We start from the raw sequence: 24720 nt of genomic DNA, 5'->3' as shown, positions 1-24720 counted from the left end.
GTGATATAGCTTGTTTGTACATTTTCTGTTTGCTTGTTATCTCTTCCATCAGATGGTGAGTTCCTTGAGGGCAGAGATTGTCTTTTGCCTCTTCGTATCTCCAGCACTTAGCACAGTGCCTGGCACAATAAATATTTATTGATTGATCTAGAACACTTTGTTCATTTCTAGATATCACATTTTAGGTAGGACATTGACAAGCTGCTATATGTCCAGAAGAGGGCAACCAGCACAGTGAGGAAACTGGAAACAAGGTTATATGAGGATTATAGCTCATGCAGATATGATGTCTCACAATGCCTGAGTGATATTGGAATCACTGAAAATATTTAGTTTAGAGAAAAGACAGTGGAGACATAGAATCTGTCTTCAAAATATCTGAAGGGGTGTCATCTAGAAGAAATACTAGCCTTATTTGGCTTGGCTCCTGGTGGGAAGAACTATCCCAATGGGTAGAATTTCTAGAGACAGATTTTACCTTGATAAAAAGAGAAACTTCCTAAAAAGTTAGGTTTATTCCAAAGTAGAAATGAACTATCTCAGAGGAAACTGATACCTCTCACTGGAGGAGTTCCTGACTCCAACTTCAGTGCTCTATTAACTATAGCACATGACCTCTCTGATGTGTATGTGTGAGTATGTGTGTGTGTGTTTGTCTACTAAAATTCCATTCAGATGCCTCATTAAGTGGTGGAGGTGACTATATCAAGTCTATGTCAACCCACCAATAATGATTTATTAAGTGCCTATTATGTGCCAGGTACTGTGCTAAGCACTCCATGTCAGTGGAGATCAAACACCGGCACCTTCTACTAAGTTACCGTGGAAGAATGTCGTCTTGTCATGGACCAGCTTGGACAAGGTCATTGAACTTCATCACCAGATTACAGTGGTGCATATGTTCAGTCACACAAATCTTAGAGACTGCCTACTAAATTATAAAGAGGTTGCTATCTGCATGACAGCGAGGAGATCATATGCTAACAGCACACATATTCAGGGCTTTTGCTCAAGTGGCACCTTCCTCTTCCTGAGAGAGACTCTTTCTCTCCCCTCCCAACACATCTCATGAACAAACTCACTCCCTACCTCCGTGTACACCCCCCCACACACACATCCATGTGTACGTGTACACACAAAGTCAGCCTGAGCGCTCATCTACCTGGGTGACAGGGCTAAACCATTTACCATGATGCTTTTATACATGTTCCCATTGTTGTCTTCTATACTGATCCGGATTATACAGGTGTCTTCATTCTGTTGATTGTAAACTGGAGACAGCACTGTCGAGGTAATGGATGAGACTGAGATGGAGCGTTTGTGGTTTTTCGGGTTGTTGTTGGTGACAGGAGGGGAGGAAAGGGGGTTGATGAAAGATGACAACCCTGAGGAAGTTGTGTCCATAGAATGGATAGAGGAGCAGGACGAGGAGGATTCGGAGAGCTAAAAAAGTAAAAAAAAAAAAAAAAAAAGGAAAGTGAGAACCTTGAGCAGAAGCTTTTCACTACTCTCAGAAAAGAGCAGGGACAGACATATAACCAAATACACAGTTATTTTCCCCATTATACCTTATACCCCACAGATATCTTCTTTTCTGGTTGAGGAAACCCCAGCTTTAAAAGGAATGCCAGCACCTTGGTCATTGGACTAATTATTCCACATCTGCGAATTCTGTCCTGCCAAGTGTGGCAAGATTTTTCTTTCATTTGTAAAATGAGGGAGTCGGGCTAATATTTGTTACTGACTTGACTCTTCACTAAGAACCCCCTGCCAACCCTGTGGTCGTTGCTTGGACAAACTTCTCTCAGATCAGTCTGGCAGAGAGAAGATTTCTGCTCTCATGCAGTGTGGACATGAGGACCTCTAAACTCTTTTCGAACTGGGAGACAGTTATGATGAAGAGAGGTTCTCTATGGCCTCTTCTGGGGCTTTAGGACTCACTTTAGGACTCACTTTGTTGGGTTTTTTTTTATTCTCTTCCAGAGAATAACCAGCAGATGGCAGCAAAGACAAAAAATAACAAATTTTGGACTCAAAAAAGTCAGACGCCCAGGGCACTAGAAAGCTATCTTAAAACTATTTCACTCAAAACTATTTAGCACTGGATCTCCTAAGTTCTCTCTCTATAACCAACTGCATATTAGTTACCTCAAAATTATGTAATTCCACTTTTTATTATCTCATTTTCTTTGTAACCTTTGTGGGCAAGGACTACATTTTGTCTCTCATAATATTCATCATAGTGTCCTGAACATAATCAGTGCTTAACATACAGTTTTTGATCACAATAATAAATTATTTTCTCCTTAAAAAATAGAACCTCATAATGTCATTAAAATACAATTGTGCTAAGACAATGATAATGAATCATAATAATGTTATTGAGCGCTGAACTTGATATAAGAAGATCTGGGTTTAAATTATGACTCTGATACTAGATACATGATCTTAAACAAGTCACAACTTTCTCTTAGACTTAGTTTCCTTATTTGTAAAATTCAAATACTTTTTCTATCAAATTCATGGGATCGTTGAGGGAAAGTACTTTATAAATTGTAAAGCACTCTACAAAATGTTGACTTTCTACACTCCAATTGCTGTTATAATAGAATACGAGTTCCTCAAGGGTAGAGGACAATTCATCTTTGTCTCTGTATCCTCAATACCTGGCACAAATATAATGAAAATAAATAGCTAACAAATGTGTATCGAATGAATGAGTGTCTATAATAGGTTCTCTCCTAAAGTTCCACTCTGATGCCTCATCAAGGTTGCAAGCCATGATCTCAAAGTGTGGCCAGAATTGTGGGCTGACATCAGACCAAATATTTAGTTGAAGTAAATAAGGTCTGGGCAGGAATTGTGGAAAAAAAGATGTCTGAGAAGTGGGAGATGAAAACAGAAGACGTCATGTTACACATTGAAGGGAGCAGGAAAAAACCATCAGGAAACTGTCAAGGAATGACAGTTTTTTCCAGTTGAGATGTCATCCTTCTTTAGCTACTGCATGGTAGTCTTACCCCTCCCTTGTTTAACCACATCTACTGTGGACTCAGTGCTGAAATTCATTTAGTCCTTATTTAATGATTCAGAAAGCCTAACATGGTCTGCCTCATACAGTGCCTCAGGGCCATCAATCTCTCTGAATATTTAATTCCCTTTGCACAGTCTTATAGATACTTTGCTATAGGCACATCCATAATGACTCTATAAGATAATCTGCAAATAATTTTTAAAAGATTGACAATATTAATCAGTTTCCTTTTATTATTACTTGCATTTTTCTCAAAACAATGGGAATGTATAAGGGGTCCCAAAAAATCTTCCTGTTTAGCTTTTGGTCATTTGGATACCAGACAAGTGGAAATTTACTACATTTTTTACCTCCATGAATTTTTGCAGCATTTCTACTTAAGTGAGACAACAGTATCAATAAGTTCTGCTGCTTTATTTGTTTAAAAAAAATCATGATGTCTAGCATATTGGAAGAGAGTCACTGATTGGTTATTATAGCTCTATCCCAGTAATACTCTTACTTTCTAGAATATTCTTAATTCTGTATTTTATATATTGGTCTATCAACAAACTCACATCTAAGGTTCTTAGATGTATAATCTTAGCAGAATGATTTTGCTTATAATATAATCCACAGTCACTAAGTGATTCGTTGTTGTTAATAATATTAATATTAAGAACTAGCATATGTAAAGCCCTTTAAAGTTTACACAGTGCTTTAATACAGATTATCTTATTTGATCCTCATAATTACCCTGGGAACTAGGTACTATTATCATTCCCATCTTACAGATGAAGAAACTGAGGCAGACAGAGGCCATAGGCTTTCCAATGGTCACACATTACATAAGGCTGGATTTGAACTCAGGTCTTCCTGGGTCCAGGTCTAGTGGCTCTATCTACTGTGCCACCTAGTTGCCTTACATGTCACCATCTACTCTCTGAACTTATCACTAGCCCATTGCTCCATTATAATGACCCTGGAATGGTTTTTATGAGTTACCTAATTATGAATTGCTATAATAAACTCACTATTCTCAACAAGTTGGGCTGGCATTCGCCATAAGACTGATTTACTGTGATACACAAGATTTGTAATTACGTTGGAATACATCCTCTCTCTACTGACCAAAGTTGAAACCCATGTATGATTTGGCAGATAAGCTTGAAGGAGTGCTGTGGCCAAAAACCCATCATCCTGCAGCTGTCCTGGGAACAAGGCTCTGAATTTGGCTAGACTGGTCCTCAGACGACAAACCTCCAATCCACTTCAGCCTTGTCCCTGAAGTTTTTCCAGCTTGGTTGGGTCTGCCGTGGTTCACACTCCACTGGCGTTAACCTTAGAAAGTCCAACGTGACCTCCACAGCACGAGGAGGCACTGAAGTGGGGCTCTAGCGCACAGCTGGACTGGCCTCCTTTAAGAAACATAATCCTGGCCATAGCGAAGCAAATAGTAATCATAGAGTTCTTTTTTAATCCACATGTGAATTTAATGTTGGGTCTGTTTGTAAATTTTCTTATGGATAGTAATCTTTGCAAATTCTAGTGTTGTCAGACTGTGGTCAGACTGCCTGAGCAATAACCAAAGAATGAATAATCCATCAGTTTTGTCATCAGGGAGCAATGTAAATTGTTGATGTTAACCATGCCTCCTCCATCTTCTTCAGAAAGAGAGCCATCCTTCCTATGGTGGCTTCTGGATGATGCTATTTTTAACACTCTTTGTTCTACACTGATAGAAACATACTGAGTTCTCAAGGCGAGTTTTCTCATTTTTTTTACTGTGAGATGAACAGTTTTTTACATATAGATATAAAATTTAAATTGTTGACTACAGCTGTGATTTCTCTGGCAGAGGAAATTGTCTACCAATGCGCACAAGCAACTGTTCTACAACTTAGAGGAGTCTTAGAGAACTGTTAGGGTGCTCTGAGAGTACAAGTGACTTATCCAGCTGCGGTCACATGGCTGTGAGGAGTCAACGTGCTAGAGATGGTGCTTGAATTCAGGTTTACCTAACTGAGGCCAGCACTAGATCTCCTAAGTAATACTGGCTTTCAGATATAGCTAGATATAGATATAGACATATATAGACCCAAACATAGACACAGATCCTCATAGGATCTCTTGTAGTAAAAAAGTTTGGCTTTCAGTTGGTGGTTTTTCATTCTAATTTCTTGACTATATAACCATCCTACCTTCTTGCACATTCAAACACACTTTTTATTTCACTACTTAGCAACAATTCAATTGATTTTTATAATCTATCCTAGTTTTTTTTCTAACTCTCATATTGACATATATATGAATATATGTGTACATATGCAATACATATTTACAAACAAAGTTTTTTTTATCATCTTCAATAGTTTATAAAGTCATGTCTTGGTGTCTCCAAATTCTCCAGGTAAAACAAATGGTGAATGAGATGTGCTCCCATGTTCATCCTTACAGCTAATTAGTTTTCAGTTAAAGTGATTCAGCTCCCAACAGAATCAGAAGAAAATGAACCTCCCTGAACCATTATTTTATATCAATAGCTCTTAGTTTCACAATCTTTTCTCTCATTCATAAGACACCAGAATGTATCACATTTATCAGTTATGTGATATGTCTCAATAAAGATCGAGATCAATGGGGAGGAAGGTTAAATCTTCCAATCTACAAGATCTCCAGCAACTACAAATAGGAGGCTAAAGTAAACAATAGCTTGCATCTGGTCGAAACTTTGTTTTGTCCTCACAACATTGAGGGGGACAATAAGGCATGTTATTTTAGAGACAAGATGCAGCATGACAGAGTATAGAGAGCTAACCTTGGAGCCAGGAAGACCTGAGGTCAAGCCTAACCTCTCATATGTTTTGGCTTTGTGGCCCTGAGCAAGTCACTTAACTTCTTAAACTCTACAAAACTCTAAGTTGCAGGAAAAGGAAGTTCATCTAGCTATACCACTGAAATCCCAGATCCGGTCCCTATCCCTACTTTGGAGATGGGGAAAGTAAGACCCAGAAAGAATCAATGACTTGCCCAAAGTCATATAGCTAATACTAGTGTTAGAGGAAGGACCAGATCCCAAGCTTTCCTACTGTTTATCACTCCCCTACCTTCCTTTTTTCTTCCTCTTTCATTTCCTCATTCATTTCCCTATAAGTTCATCTTAGTGTTTAGGATTTACCAGGCTTAAGAGTTGACTTAGTAGGACTTTTAAGTTTTTCTCTTTCAATCTTCCAATTCTGTGGATCCCTTCCTTTCCTCCTCCTCCCAGTTTTCTAGCTTCCCTTGGATGTGCCTTCCTTCTCTGTAACTGATCACAGTCAGTTGGTTCTCACACCACTAAATGATCTTGATTAGCATTATTGCCTTTGGGTAACCTACACAAAGACAGTAACAGTTGACTACCACTAACTTCTGAGAGCTGCCTCCAATGGAGCTGCTTTCCTACTACAAAAACCTTTGTAATTAAACTAGAACTTAAATGCTTGGATCATGTTTAATCTAAATCAGGGGTGGGGAACCTGTGACCTTGAGGCTACATGTGCCCTTTTAGGTCCTTGGGTATGGCCTTTTGACTGAGTCCAAGTTTTACAGAAAAAATTCTTTTATTAAGGGGATTATTAAGGGTCTAAGCTCTTATCAGATGACTCATTGCCTAGTAGGCTCCAAACCCTCATTAGAAATTCAACAAATGAACTTCAAAGTTATAAACAAATGACTAAACAGCAAAATCTTGAATGAATCTGTAAGTGTGAGTCACAAAATGTATTTGACAGTAGGTTCCATGAAGACAGGAAGAGTGTTTTTCTCTTCTTTGTATTCATCACAGCACCTAACATAGCATCATTTACATAGCAGGTACACAGTGAGTATTTTCCAAATGGTAGCTGAATAAATGCCCACAAAGGCTTCTTGGAGTAAAGACCTTCAGACATAAGTGTCAAGGATCAAGTGTTCTTATGTCCAAAGAAGTACAAGCAGGATGGGCAGAGGATTCAAAACCATGTCTTGCAAGAGTAATTTGAGGAAAATGGACATGTGTGGCCTGGAGAAATGAAGACTTAGGGAAAGACATGATAGCTATCTTCAAATATATGAAGAGCTGTCAAGTGGAAGAGAGACTGAACTTGTCTAGCTTAGCCTCCAAAAACTGAACTAGAAAGAATGAGTGAAAAGTGCAAGAAAGTAGAGTTTGGATCAACACAAATAGAAAGTGTTCAACAATTAGATGGAATGGTCTGCCTTGAGACCATAAGTTTCTTATCAATGGCATTCTTCAAATGAAGGTTGTATGAGCACTCATTAGAAATGCTGGAAATGAGATCCAGTCTTTGGATAGGGGTTCAATTTAATTTTGCAAATGTTTATCAAGTGTCTACTATATGAAAGGCACCGTGCTGAGTTCTGGTAATACAAATATGAAAAACAGCCAGGTCTCTACCCTAAAGGAGCTAACAGACTATTACAGGGACTCCAAAATGTATATAAATAAGTATATGATAACAGCAACAGGAGGGGGGAATTAGAGAAGGCTACATGGAAGATGTGAAAACTCACCTGAGCTTTGGTAGAAGAGAATGATTTTAACTGCTAGAGATGAGGAGAGAATACATTACAACACAGTATAAATGGAAGAGTTGGGAGATGTGGAACAATAATGGGGAAAAGCTAGTAGCTCAGTTTGGCCAGAATGTAGATTGTACAAAGGGTAGTAGAATAAGGTAAGGCTAGAAAGATAGATTGAAGCCAGACTGTGACTCACATTAAATGATGAGTTACATTGTTTGTGATTTTATCCCATAGGCCATGGAGAGCCATTGAGGTTCCTGACCAAGTGAATGATGTGATCAGATCTACAAATTAGAAAGATTATTTTAACAAGCTATTGATTGGATAGATTGCAAGATGGAGGGAATTAGAAACAGGAAAACCCATTCAGAGGGCTACTACCAGGAGTCAGGCTACGGGTTTAGATTTCACTAAGATAAGATACTGAAGTAGAATAGGCAGTACAAGTGGAGATGTTGTACAGGTAAAATTGATAGGATGTGGCAACTATTGAGGTTTGGGTGTTGAGGAAGAATGAAGAGGCAAAGATGACTTTAAGGTTTCACATCTAGGTGTCTGGGAGGATGATGGTGTTATCAACAAATTGTAGAGAAGTTAAGGGAATGAAAGAAGCCGGTTTGGGAGACAACTAGATGGTATCTGAGATAGGTACTTTCCAAATTTAAGTCTATGGTTCTGTCAAAGTCATTGACTTGAACCAGACTTGCTGAAGAAATAATGCATTATTCTGCTTTTATTTACTTGAATAAAACAGGTTTCTTTTATTGTCCTACAGCTGTAAGGGAGAGATAATAGCTAGCAAGTATCTGAGGGGATTGAACTCAAGTCATCCTGACTACGTGTCTAATGCTTGAAGCCAAGTAAGGTAGAAGAAGTACAGAAAATTTAAAGATTAATGAATGTATACAAAGCAGACAAGATAATATTACATTCAGATAGACCCACTGAATTTCAAGTCAGGAATTTTTGAAGAATCATGTAAAATATTAAGAGAAAATTTATTATACCAAGTTATACAAGGAGGTTAAAACAGGCTTTTCATTGTTCTTCCCAGAGGCATCAAATTTCCCATAGTCCTTCAGAATAGTAACTTCTAATATATCCATAGCTCTTTGCAGTAATGCCAAGCTTCGAGAAACATAACAGAATAATAGGCCTAGGATCAATAGACCTAGAAACTTGACTTTATAATTCTATTTATATTGTTACTGCAAGATATTGTCTCCCAGTCCACCAACTATAGATGTGGACAGAGTCAGTGAATGCCACTAAGACCAGCTGGATAAAAAAATACCTTGGTTAGTCTCTATCTAGATTGCTGAATGCCATACTCCAGATGTGTGGTTTGAATAGCTCAGAAGTCAGTGAAATAATTATGGAATGATTAGTTCTTTAGATGTTGTTTCATGGCATTGTCTAGGTATCGAACAAAATCAGAATGGGCTTCTTCAACAAGTGGTGGGTTACATTTCACTGAGGGTCTCCAAGTGGAGTCTGGACAATTATATAGAGAATTTCTGTTCACCATGGGTGGAACTAAATAACCTCTGGGGACTTTTCCAACCCCGAGATGATCTGAGAATTGTTGTTGTTCAGTCAGGTCTGACTCTTTGTGACTCCATAGGGGATTTTCTTGGCAAGAAAGCGGTTTGTCTGGAGTGGTTTGCCATTTCCTTCTCCCATGGTTAGGCAAACAGAGGTTAAGTGACTTGCCCAGGGTCACATAGCTAGCGTGTGTTGTAAGTCAGATTTGGACTCAGGTCTTCCTGACTCTGGGCTCAGCATTCTATCCACTGAACCACTTATCTGCCTCCAATGTGAGAACAGAATCAGAGAATTACAAATTTGGAAAGAACATCAGGTCTTCTAGTTCAACCTCCATCCAAATAATGAATCCTGTCTACATTATCCCTGACGAGTGGTAAGCAAGCCTCCAGTTTTAAACCTAGACATAAGGAGGCAAATATGCCTTACTGGAGGTCTTCAACTACAGGGTGGATGACCATTTGTTGAAAATTTTTAAGGAAGAATTCAACTTTTTTCCCTGTGATGTCCCTAACTCTATGATTCTTTGCTTCTATAAAATAAGCCCAATTTTATTCAGTTCACTTTATGTAGCCATTATGCAACCTAAGGGAAAGAGAACCAAGGTATGAGATGCAATTTGAGCTCCTTAATCATCCTCATAACTACTAGGGCATTTGAAGGCCTGAAACTTGTAATATGATGCTTCATTCTCTGACCTGTGATTCTCTTTCTCCAAGTAAACCCCTCCTAAACATTTCCTAAAGTAATTCATGTTAAAGGTCACAATTCTTCATCTATTTAGTGCCTTTAACCAAGAACATGTAGCAACATTTCCAAGGTAACATGACCAAATACACCTGTTGGCTGCCTTCAGATTTATTGCTTTAAGGAAAAGTTTACACAGACTTCACTGTGAAGCAAAATTGAACCTTCTCTGTTTTCACCCCTTCTTCAGATTGCATTCCTTCCCTGGTGATTTTGAAATGTTTGGGCTTTGCTGGGTAGCGAAACTGACAACAGACATTCCTCCTATAGCACATGTCACATATGGTTAGGAAGGGGAGGAAGGGATGTACCTTTTTTTGAGGATCATCCGGTGTGTCCACAGGTGTGATACACCCCTCCTCAGCTTCAGAGTGATTTGACTCGCATGATGACACGCTGACTGAATCCATGCTTTCTCCAGAGCTCCCACTAGGAGTTGATTTAGGCTGCTCTTTGGTGGGTGTGCTGCTGTTGATCACATCTGAGCCCAAAAACAGGCTGCAGGAAAAAAGAAAGAAAGAAAATACTGGGATTGGGACTGTTACAAAGATGAAACCCAATAGTGAATAAATAGGTTCCTTGGATGTTAGGTCCCTGATGTTGTCTTGATTTTGTGTGGTCTGTTACTCTTGGTGTATGAAAGGACGTTCTGTAGAGTCTATGCAAAAATTCAGTAAATAAATGCCTTAGGCTATACTATTTCCAGCTCAGAGAAGGAACAGATTTGGTGTCTTCCCAGATCAGTGGTCTCACAGTTTTTCAAGCCAGGGACCTCTTCAGAAGGACTTTTGTCCTCATATACCACTTTCTCTGTCTACTTCCCACTGTTAAATAAACATTGCCAGAATAAATGGGAAGAATACCACTGCTCTGGATGAAATAGCCAAGAGGGTATGCATGTTTTATATTAAAGAAAGGCCACAAGTATAAATTCTTGGCCTTAGAGGCAAAACTTCAAAGTCACCTTTCTCCCTGCACCCAACTTCCAGAAATACCTTCTCCATATCCCCTGCAGGGGCACCTCTTTTTATGGGTCTCCAAATCCTGCAAGGGTACACGGAGGGTAGCTACACCTAAAATCAAAATTCATGCCAGACACAAAGTGCAGACACCATCATATTATAAACATTCACACAAGAGCCAGATCCATGAATCACCAGGAGAAACCTTTTAGAAATAAAAAAAACGCCACACTGAAAGTTTTTAGCCAATCTCCAATTTACACAGAATGAAAATCTTTCAAAATATAGAGACTCAGTGAAAGAAATTAAAACCATGTGAGAACCTGAAAAAGCATATACATGACTGTCAACAAGCATTTATTAAGCACTTACTATGTGCCAGATACTTCACTAAGCACTAAGAATATAAATAAAGGCACAAACAGTCCCTGTCCTCAAGGAGCTCACATTCTAATGGAGGAGGGAGGACAAACATGAAAACACCTAGGATATATCAAGAGTTCACAGAAGGCATTATGAACTGGGAAGACTGGGAAAGGCCTCTCAAAGAAGGTAGGATTGGAGCCGGGTCTTAAAGGCCAGAAAATCAAGAGAGCATTCCATGCAAAGGCGTGGAGATAGGAGATCTTTGAGGAATTGCAAGTAGGTGAGTGAAGCTGAATTGTAAAATGTGTGGAAAAGAATAAAAGGGAGGAAGACTGGAAGGATAGGAAGGGACCAGCTTATGAGATGCTTTAAGTAAGGACTGGAAGTCCTTGTGCCATTCTTTAAGAATCAGAAAATCATTAAACTATGGTTTAATGGTCCAGTGATACTTTGGTCCAGTGATACTGATCCTAGATCTATACCCCAAAAAGATCAAAGAAAGAGGAAAAAGATACATAGTTACAAAATATTTACAGCAGTTTTTTTTTTTTATAGTAGCAAAGAACTACAAATTAAGAAGGCATCATGTAATTGGAAAGTGGTTGAACATATTGATGGTCTATAAATGTAATGAAATATTATTGTGCAACAAGAAATCACAAAAGGGATGGTTTCAGGGAAACTTCGGAAGACCTGATGCAGGGTGAAATGGGCAAAAGCAGGAGAACAATGTATAGAAAAACAACAATGTAAAGGAAAACTCATTTGAGAGATATAACTCAGATCAATGTAATGACCAACCAAGACTCCAGATGAGCCATGATGCAGCATGCTGCCCACCTCCAGGCAGAGAGGTGATAAATTCAATATGTAGAATGAGGCATACATTTTTGGAGATGGCCAACTTGGGGGTTTATCATGCAGTTCTGTTTTTCTTTTTTTTTTTTTTAATGGGGAAGAGTGAATGGGAAGGAAGATGGTTACAGGGTTCTCCCTTCCCCCTCCCACCCAAAAAATAACAGGTCAAAAGAAATTAAAAACATAAGTAGGATAGCTTTAAAAATTACATGTTGAATTTCTATATACTTAAACAGAAAAGCAAATTATACATAATAGATTCCTTCCATTCTACATTGTATATAGAAATGCTCATGTTGCTAAATTCATACTGAATTTTTTAATAAGAATCACTGGAGTCTCCAAAGACTTCATCATCTGTGAAAAGGTGAATTACGCCTCCAAAACAAGCACTCTTGACTATTCCATAGTAGGATTCACATGCTCTCCATTTCCCCTAGTCTCTCTGAGGCACATGAAAGAGGAGGCCATTTTTAAGCTTATAAAAATGTTAATAGGATCATATAATCTTGTGAGCCTATCTGAAAGATGAAGTTGTCCAAACACACATGGATACATACACATTCAACTCAGTGAGGTAAGAGATGATGTCATCTGCTTCTCTAAGCAACCTGCCAGCCCTAACATTGTACTGCCTATGAAGTCTTCCAGCACATTCCTAGGTACCAACTTCTAATCCCACTGAGAACAGCTGAGTTTCATTCATTCATTCATTCTTTGAACACATATTTCCTCGGTGCCTACTACTATGTGCAGGACACTGCACTGTTTCTCATGTTGGTGTTTGTGCTTATCCTTCATTTCTCAGCCCAACCCTGGAAGAATACCTTTTATTTACCAGATCACAGGATCACAGATTTAGACATACATTTAGAGATCATCTAGTCCAAGACCTTCATTTTACAGATGATGAAACTGAGTTCCAAAGAACTCAAGCGACTTGCCCAAGGTCACACTTGTAATAAGTAGCAGAGCCAGCATCTGGACCCAAGTTCTCTAACTTTTAATGCTCATACCACTCTACAATTTTCATTCAGAATAAAAGGACTCAGAATTTTGGTATTTAACATGACAATAATGACAATACTACTGCTAATAATAAAAAGAATAAATGGGTTGAAAATTTACAGGAATACTTTTCAAACAAATAGGCCTCATTTCACAGAGCAATAATTAAAGCTGATTGTAGATATATACCTTCTGGATTTATCAAATATAACTGAAAGTGGTTTGTCTCTGGAAAAAGTCTATGATACGGTTGACCCAACATTGCAATAAACAGAACTCCATGGGTGATATCCATGTGAATTCAACCAGTACCACATGGACAAAAAAGCATCAAACAAATGGTGGTATCAGGCCAATTTATTTCTAAGTAGAAATATTTATGATGGTAAAATACTGGTACAGTAACACAGAAAGGTTATCTAGGTTCATTGATTGGTGTAGACTTAGAAATAATGCTGTGAAAACTCAATCAGTGGATCACCTAAGGTTATAAAAGTTGAGCATCTACCAGAAATCTAGACATAATCAAGTATCTAGGATTTCCATTAGATTTCCAGTTATATTTCCATAGGATTTCCATTTATAAACAGATTCCATACCCATAAATGTTAATCCCAAAGTATTTTTGTGAATTCAATAAATAAGGTGGATTGAATTGGACGTCACTGCAAAAAATAAAAGCCTGTTGCCTACCATAATGACCCATAAAAATTTAATGACAATGCTTTTAATAGATGTTGCAATATTGAAAACTCATAATCTCCAAATTACATGGAATCAAAATGTTTCAAAATAGAGGTCTAGTGGAAGAGATTAAAACCATTTGGGAACAGGATAAAGTACATGTCATTCCTACTGTCTCGTCTGCCCCTGGAGGTGTCCCAAAGATACTTTCAATACGTCCACAGAACATGAGCATCTATCTCAATGTTCTTATTCAATTGCAAAAAGCAGTCAGTTTTACCACCTGTGAAACAATCTGCAGAATATTAAATATGAAAGAATACAAGCAAAAGAGTGATACCCTCAGACAATTTCTGAGTTCCATCAGAAAAGAGGAGAACAAAATAACAACCACCATGATGTTAACAGAAATGAGAAAAACGGTGTGACACATCACTACAGTATATGAAAATTTAGTCTGTGTCAAAAACCTAGCAAGACATGACCTGGGAGCTAAGAATATCATCAGAAATTTCCAATCTTTCATAGCCCAGCATACAACAAATCACAATACTACAAACACAGATCTCAGAATACCATTGAGAACTCAACCAACAAAATGTATGAGAACTAAAGCATTATCCCAGACTGAAGAGTTGCCCACTACCACAATCCCAACACACAGTGGAGGGCAATGAAACACTGCCTGAGTGGTGCTCAGTATACATCTGTCACTGAGAAAGATCAGCCTCTGGAAGTATCACCAGTGATCCAGCAACACCTAAGAACCACATTTCTCATAGGTGTCACCATATGAAAAACTCACAGTCTCCAAGATGCGTGTAACTAAAAGCTTTCCAAATATAGAGACTCGGCAAAAGAAATTAAATTAACACAAGATAAGGTATATGTCATTTTCATCATTCTGTCTGCTACAGGAGTTGTACTGAGGATGTATTCAGTGAGCCTTAGAAGAGGAGTTCACATCCAAATATTATTCAACTATAAAAAGCAATTATTTTATCCACCTTGGCAATAATCCATAGAATACTGAATGTAACAGAAGAATAGCAGGAGAGTGATTTGTCACAGAACCATTTATAGCTGAACTTCTCCTCATTTCTCACCAAGATGCAGGCCAGACTCCTCTATCATGCCTCAGAAAACTCTTCATCCTGGAAGGTCACTTCAGCCTTAGAATTTACACTTTGGAAGTACCCAAAGATCCTGGGGCTCCTGCCTCTGATTGGAGGGCTCTTCCCAGAACCTCCATTTAAGGAGGATACCCAGGCCAACCATCTCTTCATTTTTTTCATTTCTCATCAGGCTGCAATCCAGACTGATTTATGCTAGGTAACTTCTCCCTGTATACAATTTCTACTTCCTTCCATTTTTCAGCTTCGTTTTACGTACTGTCTTCTTCCATTAGAATGTAAGTTTCCTGAGGGCAGGGACCATCTTTTTGCTTTTATTTGTATTCCCAGCATTTAGCAAAGTGCCCTGGTACATGTTAAGCACTTAATAAATGATTATGGACCATCTGTCTGAACTCCATTAAACAAGATAAAAAATAATTTCAAAATGAGATTAATAATAGTAACAGTTCATATTATTATGCTATATTTTGGAGTCAGGAAACTAGAGTTAAATGCCTGCTCCTGACATTTGCAAGTTGCATGACCTTGGACAAGCATTTAACATCTCTGATAGTTGATTCCTTTATCTATAAAGTGACGCTACTAATATTTGTACTAGTGACCTCCCAGAGCTGTTGTGGAAAAGATAATAAATACATGTAAGCTATTATGACTTGCATCATAGTGCAGCCCATTTGCTGCTGTTTACTGGTGGATCAGCACACCTCACACAGCTGGGCTACAATAGAATTTTAGAAAGTCTGAATCAGAAGGGACCTCAGAATCACCTAACCCAGTGCCTTCATTTTACAACAATATCAGAGAAGGTCTCCAGTGGGAAGGGTCCCATGATGAGTGGCTATTTGGTAACAGAGGAAAAAGAATAGAAGCATTTCTAACAGTAATAGTAATGACGACAGTGATGATGATGGTGATGATAACTGACATTTACATAGCATTTACTATGTGCCAGTCACTTTTACAATTATTATCTCATTTGATCCTCACAACAACCCTGGCAAGTACGTAAGCATGAAAATAAACATAACAATCAGTAAAGAAAAGAAATTATAAAGAAAATGTAGTAAGCTTAGTAATGCCTAGGACTTTTTCTTTAATATCTAGCTAGTATTTATAGAGCACTTTAAGGTTTGCAACACATTTTACAAGTATTATCTCAGTTGATCCTCATAACAATCTTGGGAGGTAGGTGCTATTGTTATCCCCATTTTACAAATGAGGAAACTGAGGAACACAACAGTTATACAACTTACCCAGGGTCACACAGCTAGTGTCTGAGGCTGCATTTGAACTCAGACCTTTCTGACTCCAGATTCAGCGCTCTATCCACTGAGCAACCTAGCTGATTATTTCCTTTACTGAGGCCAAGCAGTCTTTGCTGGTCCATGAGCTCCAGTTCTTTGTGATTAGTCAATTAACAGACATGGCCACCAGGCAGGACTCACATTCCAGTATCATGCACCTACATCATGACATAGTACATTATCTTTGTAAAAGTCAAGTTCCTTTTGTGTTAATCTCTCTAATCAGCTGACCATGCCCAGTCAGGTCCCTCAGGTTATCTAAGAAGGAAACTGGAGCAACCCTTTCTTTCTAGGTTCACGGATTTTATTTGTAAGCTATGCAGAGGCAGTAAAAAGTCCTCTAACCTATCTGCTTTACATACCCCACAGAGGGACAGCAATCAAATGTTGCCTAAGTGGTGCTCTTCCTGGTGCCCAAAGTATGTGTGCCTGGATTAATTACTCCTAAGGAAACTTTTTTCAGTAGTAAAGATCAGTAATTAAAATCCTGTTTACACTTTATTGCAATTGCCAACTCTTAGGAATTTGTTTCTTCGGGGAAAACTCTAAAGATTTGTCCCTTTCGTCTTCCTTTAGACTCATTGCTGTTAATCAGTAAGAGAGAATGTGCTTGAATTTCACAAACATGCTTGCATTTCATCAGTCTTGAATTTTCTAGTAGGGACTTGGCCTAGGACCTTTCAAGGTTTTCTTTTGATGACAGTGATAATCCAGGTCTTTCCTAGACTAAGCAATGATGGCCTCACAATGTTCCCTTTACAAAATGTCAGCTCCTGCTCAGATATCAGGTATATATTTTTCAGAAAAGCTTCAGATATGCTAAAGAACAATATTGTCTTCCAACCTTCAACGTGCACTGACCAAAAACAAAAACAACGTACAACAAACAAATAAACAAAATGAACCCCTACTCCCCACCCTGCCACTCTGGGAAATGAGGCTCTCTCTGATACTCACAGGCTAAGTCTTTTCACCATACTCTTCCTAGGCTTTGGTGAGGTGGCACTGGTGTCCACAGCAGCTTCAATCTCACAAGAGAGGGCATAGCTATAAATAGAGAGAATTTTAAGTTAAATAATTTCTGAATTGTAGAGCAAGTTTGAATGGATGTGAGTAGAGAGATGGATCTTCCATGAGAAGATTCAGGCTTACAAGAACAATCCAGGGTCATTGTCTCACAAATGTTAAGGAACCTCAGCAATCCACATTAGAAAATATAGTGCCTGCATTTTTCTAAGCTATCTCTCTTACACCGGCTCATTCTGGGGATATGCAAAGTTCACTTCCTTAAAACCTAAGTTTACTTATGCAGTTTCAAGGCTGGACTCTAGGATATGGAAACACAAATCTCAATGCAGTAGTAGGTTGTAGGAGAGGGGCAGTGTTGAGGTCACAGGAGATAAATGCCCCGTTGCTCTTGGCATATCGAGGTCGCTGTGTACAATTCAGGGTAGGGCATTTTAGAAAGAACAGGAATCAATAAGAAAGCATCCTGATGTGGGTGATCAAGAGGGTGATGAGCCTCAAGACCAGGCCATATGAGGATCTGGTAAAGAACTAGGGGTATTTCAGTTTGGGGAAGAGAAGAACAAGAGGGGCAAAGGAGGAGTTAAGGAATATCTCTAATTAGCTATATTCTTTAGTAGAGGGATTAGACTTCTGCTTGGCCCCAGAAGGCATAATGGATGGAAGTTACAGGAAAGGAGATTTCAACTCCATGTAGGAAAAGTTTCCAACAATTAGAATTTTCCAAAAACAAAATGGGTTTCTCAATTTCCTTTGACCCATATCCAGGTCCCACCTGATAACTGTAAGTATCCCCCAAGGCTCTGTCCTAGGACCTCTTTTCTTTTCCCTCTATTATCTCATCAGCTCCAAGGAGGGGTAGGCACAGGGATAAGGAATAAGCATTTATACAGTGCCTACTACGTACCAGGCACTGTGCTAAACATAAAGATTGCTTTACAAATATGATCTCACAATAACCCTTCGAGGTAGGTATTGTTGTTATCTCTATTTAACAGTTGAGGAAACTGAGGCAAACAGAGTTTAAGTGACTTGCCCAGGGCCACAGAGCTCAGTGATTGAGGCTGGATTTGAACTCAGGTCTTTCTGACTCTAAGTCCAGCATTCCATCCACTGTGCCATCCAGCTGCCATGGATTCAGTTAAAGTCTGTATGTGGATGATTCTTAGATTTATTGATCTTACCCCATACTTTCTCCTTACCTCTACTCTTCCATCTCCAAATGCCTATTGATTCTCAAAATGCACATCCTGTAGACATCTTAAACTCAACATGTCCAAAACTGAACTCATTATTTTTCTGCAAACCCCACTCCAAACCTGTCCATTGCTGTTGAGGGCACCACCACCTTCCCACTCACCCACACACACAACTTAGATTCATCCTGGACTCTTCAGTCTCCCTCATCTGCCTCACTCAATCTGTTGCCTAGTCTTGTAGATTCTACCTTTGCAACATGTCTCCCAGCTATTATTATTATAACATAAAACTCCTTATTAGTCCCTTCTTTTCCAAAGATAGGTCCCACAAACTTCAATAGAGTTCACATTTGAATCATCACAAAATGCAAATTAATGACGAAGGAATTAATGAGGTTTTACAATTTTACTATCTAGTGATATAATCCTCTGAATGCATTACTCATTAAAGATAAACAATTAGTGTCTCCACATACAGATGAAGATTACTCCACTAGATTCACAAAGCTAGTAAATATCTGAGACAAGATTCACTCAAGTGTCTTGAACTCCAAGGCTAGAATCTATCTACTTACTACATCACTTCTCCATATGGAGGAAACAGGTAGTGTGGGGCAGGTAGGTGGTACAGTGGATAAAGTGCCAGGCTTGGAGTCAGTCCAGTCATCTAAGTTCAAATCTGGCCTCAGACACTTAGTAGCTGTGCAAGCTTAGTACCTGGGCAAGTCACTTAACCCTGTTTACCTCAATTTCCTCATCTGTCAAATGAGCTAAAGAAGGGAATAGCAAACCACTCCAGTCTCTTTGCCAAGAAAACCCCGAAAGGGGTCATGAAGAGTCAGACATGACTGAAAACAACTAAACAACAACAATGTCCATTTCACCTTTCCTCCTCTGTTAAGAGTCGTTGTCTCTGGAACCACTGCATGAACTTTTGGTCAGAGGTCATACAATAGCTGTTGCAGGCCGACTGAAGGAGCTTGATCTGAGCAATGACTTCAAACTCCTAAAGGATAATAGATCAACAAATAGGTAATGTGAATAAAAAGACAAAACTGAGCTCTTCAAATATGGAAACATATCAATGGCCTATCAATAGCATGACATGTCAGGCAAGGATAAATAATGTTGAATACAAAAAGCTCCAACATACATAGGGTAAACTCAAATCTTTTGTTTCCTTAGAAATGGAATAGTTGAATTACTCTTAAACACCTTAACTCTAGTCCTGAAAGTCTGTGTATGCCTTAGAAAGCATGTCAATCTTCACTGGTTTCTTTGAAAACAATAGTCAGGTTAGAATACTGTCAGCAAGGCAACTTTCAGTTTTATCAATGCCTAAAGAGGCATGGGTTTTGGTTTTTTCTATCTCCATTTTCATATCTTAGGACATAAAGGATAATCTTTGGGCTAGGGATTTCCTGGGAGTGGGACATGCAGAGATAAGACATCAGAATCAGGGAGCACACTACTATCTCAGCAGTCTTAGGACTGAGTAAAGACTCAGCTCACATGACATCTTGCAACCACAAATGTGTCTTGGAAGTGCTGGGCATCTGGACATGGCTTTGAATGTCCAAGAGTGCCTGAAATTGCAGTCAAAGAATTTTTCGTGGACTTTTACTGCTCTAGTAAATCATTTAACTAAGTCTTTCTAAAGTCCACATTAACTATGTGAATGTGTCGAAAAATTCTTATTATATTACAATCACTTCTTTATTGGGGATAAAAAAAAATTATGAGCTTTTGCCTATCACCAAACTGCCCAGATTTAAAACTCCTTGGTTTTGAAGCTGGAGAGACATCCAACCAAAGCTACTCTGAAGATCAAGGGCAAAGATGAGGAAACTGGAGAATGAGACAGAGTTTTTCAAACCTTCAGAACAAGACAGTAATAAAAACCCAGGCAGGTTCTCAGTGTCGTGACTCTCAGTCCAACTGTTTCCATCTCTAGACAAAACTTCCCCTACCATTGTAGCATAGCCAAAAAATATGATGACGACGTCAGGGGCTCTGTTCTAATCTTGGCTCTGATAAGAACTAGCCTGATCATGTACATTCAGGGGGTCTCAGTTTCCCCAGTAGTAAAATGAAGGCATTGAATTATATTATCCCAAAGGTCCTTTTTGACTCTAAAAGTTTATGATTCTAAATCACAAAGGTCAAAAGCATGACAGTATTTTCCAAGGAAAAAAATGCTAATGGGTCACAAAGTATTTTTTTCATCTGTATAATTAGATTATTACCAAATCTAGTCCTTAAGCTAGCACAATGAAGTGACTCTTGCCTATCCCTAACTACTAGGCATCCCTCTAGAAACCAGGGGGTCCTTTCACCCTTGCCATGGAATCAGGATCTGCCTTGGGTATCATATACCCTGGTTGTCTAAGAAAGGCATCTATCATAATTCTGGACTTGTTCCTTGACCTTAGTGTGTTCAAACTTAAGTCTGCTTCCTCCTCCCCCTCGACTGCACAAAACCCCCATCGCTGCCCCTCTGATTTCAATGGCCGTGTCTTTGTCACAGCCATTCATCCCCTTTTTTCCTGTGCTCATCACCTTCCCTCCTTTCCCTTACTTCTCCTATCTAGTCAGCTACCAAGTCCTGTTTATTCTACCTTACCCACAATGTCTCTGGCATCTGTCCCCTCCTCTCTTTTCCCATGGCCACCAACCTAGCATAGGTCTTTATTATTACCTGCAGGGACTATTATTACATTAGCCTCACAAGGAGTCTTCCCACTTTTACTTTCCTGCGTTCTTTTTCTATATTCTGCCAGAATCATCTTTCCTATATGCATAGATTTGATGCTATCACTCTCCGATTCAAAAATCCTCAGTGGCTCCCTATTGTGCCTCCTAAGGGAAGTGTCACTTTCCTTTGCCTAGCCTTTAAAGGGTCCCATGATCTGGCACCTCCCTGCCCTTCCGTACTATGCTCCCTATGATTCAGCCAAACAGGACTATTCTCTGTCCCCTGAACACATGCAGCTCTTTAATTTCCATACCTTTGCTCACGCTGTGTCCTGTGCCTGATTGTTCTCCACTGCCCTCTTGTTGAATGAATTCTTGCCTATCCTTCAAAACTCAACTCAGATTTCCCCTCCTCCAGGAAACTCTCCCTTATGCCACCCATCAGTAATGATCTAGCCTCTTACATAATGCTCTTTTGTGCCCTTCTAATGTATTTATCACACAATATCATGTATTATGGTGATCCTTCTCAGCCTTTGCTCCAGCTTGTACATGTTCTTGCTAAAATACATCAGCCAAAGCTTTATGTAATATTCCATATATGGTCTAAGTGTCTCTTCCCTCCTCTCCCTTTCCTTCATTTAATCTTTGAATCTTGGGGGCAGCTAGGTTGCGCAGTGGATAGAGCACCGGCCCTGAAGTCAGGAGGACCTGAGTTCAAATCCGGCCTCAGACCAAACACTTGGCACTTACTAGCTGTGTGACCCTGGGCAAGTCACTTAACCCCGACTGCCTAAAAACTAAAAAAACAAAAACAAAAACAAAAACAAAAAACAAAAAACTTTGAGTCTCCTCCAGGAGCAGAGCTCAGTGCTCTGCACAGGACTGGAGCCTAACCACCAAGTCCCAAAGGCAAAGTCCCAAAGGCATGAACCTTAGAAATGGACACCTGGGAATTCTTTTGTATTGGCCAAGACTGGAAACTCTTCCTGAGCTCCAGTTTCCTATCACCTGCTGCTGCTCAGACATCTCTAACTTGATGTCCTGTGACCATCTCAAGCTCAACAAGTCCCAAACAGAACTTGGTGTCTTCCCCTACCCCCTTTCCGAACCTTCCCTTCTTCCTGACTTCACCACTGCAGTCAACTCCATCACATGCTCAGTCCCTCAGGTTCACAACCTAGGTGTCATCTCCGACTCTCACCTGCATTCACCTCACACATACAATGTGGTGTACCATGTCTTGTTATTTCTATTTTCTCAACATCTTTTATATATGCTCTCTTCCCACCATTTGGCCAACATCACTCTGGTAGGGGTCCTCATCACTTCACGTCCATACTACGGCAATAACCTACCATACTATTGTTGGTGGGTCCCCTCTCTCACGTCTCTCCCCATTCTGGTCCACCTTCACCTGCCAAAATGATCTTTCTAAAGCACAGGTGTCTGCATGCTACCCCCTTGCCACACATACTTAACAAATTCTGCTGATTTCCTATAGCTTTTAGATGAGATGTAAAATTCTCTGTAGCCTTTCACAAATCAGTCCTTTCCTACCTTTTCCAATTTCTTACATTATGACCCCACAACACTTGCCTAATCACTAGTCTGTGCTTAAGTCCTCCACTTCACAGTTCCATGTCTTTTCACTCATTGCACCCCAGGCCTACCTCTTCCCCTCTGCCTCCAGGACTCAGCTCAAATCCAGCCTCCAAGAGGCCTTTCTCACTCCCCCTCATTGCCAGTACCATTCTTCTGAAATTCTCCTCCATTTGTCCTGTTATCCATCATGCAGGCATCATTTTTTGCATGTTGTCTACCCCCTTTAAAATGTAAGCTCCCTGTGGGCAGTGATTAGCATTGGGCCTGCATTGACATAGTAAGTGCTTAATAAATGCCTGCTGACTGACTTCCTGGAAAGAAAGCTAAACCCAGTCCATTACTGATTCCTTCTACTCCTCCTACCACCTCCTTGGTCAAGCTCAGCAAGACATTTAAACACAGGAGAGAGCAAGTTTTCAACGATCTGCCCAATTTCTCTTAGTACAGTTCAGGGGTGGGGAACCTCATGTGGCCACATGTTCCTCACCCCTGGTAGAGTTCATAAGGAAGGATATGTCTTCAATATCATTATGTACAAATAAGAGGTTAGCCTGGCTGCTAGATACCCTTTCCTCCGCTTGCAGGACACAGGTAAGAAACAACTCCCAGGAGCTCATCTGATAACATTCCTTTCCTCCATTCACTGCCTAATCAAAGTAATATTCACAAAGTTCTAAGTTCAGCTGATTGTGTAAGGTGCTGGGGCGGGGTGGGGGTGGTGGTAGTATACAAAACTGTGAAACAACAACTCAATCTAAAAGGAGAGGAGATATGTACACAAATTTAATACAAGATGGGAGGTAACATGGGGAACAAAGGAGATACTTAAAAAAAAGAAATATAAAAGGCTCCTTTGGCAAAGAAGGGGTGATTTTACATGTGAGGATCAGGAAAGGCTCTATGAATGAGGAGGTACCTTAACTGAGCTTGGATTTAAAAGGAGGATTTCAGTAGGTGAAAATGCAGAGGAAGTTCAGGCATTAGGGGCATGTACATTTGGGCAGAAATGACAGGGCAAGATTGGGGAATGGTAGGTAGGCCAGAACAGCTATACAGTGGATAGAAGGCCAGGCCTTGAAGCAGGAAGACTCATCTTCCTGAGTCCAAATCTGGCCACAGATACTTGCCAGCTATGTGACCCTGGGCAAGTCACTTGACCCTGTTTGCCTCAGTTTCCTCATTTGCAAAGTGAGCTGGAGAAGAAAATGGCAAACCACTCTAGTATCTTCACCAAGAAAACCCCAAATGGGTCACAAAGAGGCAAACATGAATTGCTACAATGACATCAACAACAAGGTAGGCATAAAGGGAGCCATCCTGCTGTCCAAAGAAGCAAACGAGAAATGATCTTTCCCTTCCATAACTTTGATGTTGTTGTAGAACTAGCCTCCCTTCTCTGTCCAGGGTGAAATTCCTCACAGGGGCTAAGAAACGTAAGATTTCGAGGCAGAAGGTTTCTGAGGGGTGACCTAGCCCAACCCTCTCAGTTTTACAGATGAGGACACTGAAGTCTGGAGAGGCTAGGGGAATTGCGTAAGGTCACACAAATAACAGGTAGCCAGGTTTTCAACTTCAAATCCAGTGTGGTTCCCACTCTACCAACAGCCTCTCTTGCTATCGAGAACAGCTGACACTAGTAAGTGGGGGAACTGACCTTCTCCCCAAAACCAATCAAACACATACTTTATTTGGCCCCCATCCCTTTCTGAACTATGAAAGCCTTCAGAACTAAAACGGAAAGTCTCCAAAGCGCAAGTGATACTTACTCTTCTCCTTTTCTCAAAGTTGATCAGTCCACCCTGAAAGAAAGAAAGAAAAGCAGTGAGCGATAAAGTAACTATAAACCATGCATGTTCTAGGCCCCTCTACTAAGCGAGGACTACTCACAATAATTAATGCACATAGAACTGTTGCTACCATGGCAGTTAAATCCAGTCCCTGGAGGCCATCGATATGTGTGGCAGCCCTCTCAGGAGATGTCCTAGAATGACTATGAGGCAGTTGGTC

The 24720-nt window shown here is 39.8% G+C and overlaps 1 protein-coding gene across 5 annotated transcripts in view; it reads right to left on the bottom strand.

Annotated features, from left to right (window-relative positions):
- Positions 1-24720, bottom strand: part of RGL1 (ral guanine nucleotide dissociation stimulator like 1) — a 211609-nt gene that overhangs the window by 10015 nt on the left and 176874 nt on the right. For 4 of the 5 annotated variants that reach the window (XM_027868474.1, XM_027868472.1, XM_027868471.1 and 1 more), the window contains 5 exons: positions 24480-24512; positions 19299-19420; positions 17147-17236; positions 10183-10369; positions 1189-1443 (listed from right to left, as the gene is read on the bottom strand). In XM_027868474.1, coding sequence (XP_027724275.1) covers positions 1189-1443; positions 10183-10369; positions 17147-17236; positions 19299-19420; positions 24480-24512 — 687 coding nt within the window. Of the gene's footprint in view, positions 1-1188; positions 1446-10182; positions 10370-17146; positions 17237-19298; positions 19421-24479; positions 24513-24720 lie in introns of all 5 variants that reach the window. The other variant, XR_003569639.1, reaches the window with a different exon arrangement.

The sequence above is a fragment of the Vombatus ursinus genome, unplaced genomic scaffold (assembly GCF_900497805.2).
Source record: "Vombatus ursinus unplaced genomic scaffold, bare-nosed wombat genome assembly UNPS02014789.1, whole genome shotgun sequence".
Taxonomy (NCBI): domain Eukaryota; kingdom Metazoa; phylum Chordata; class Mammalia; order Diprotodontia; family Vombatidae; genus Vombatus; species Vombatus ursinus.
Note: the sequence above shows the minus strand (reverse complement) of the source record. Positions and strands in the feature narration are given on the sequence as shown.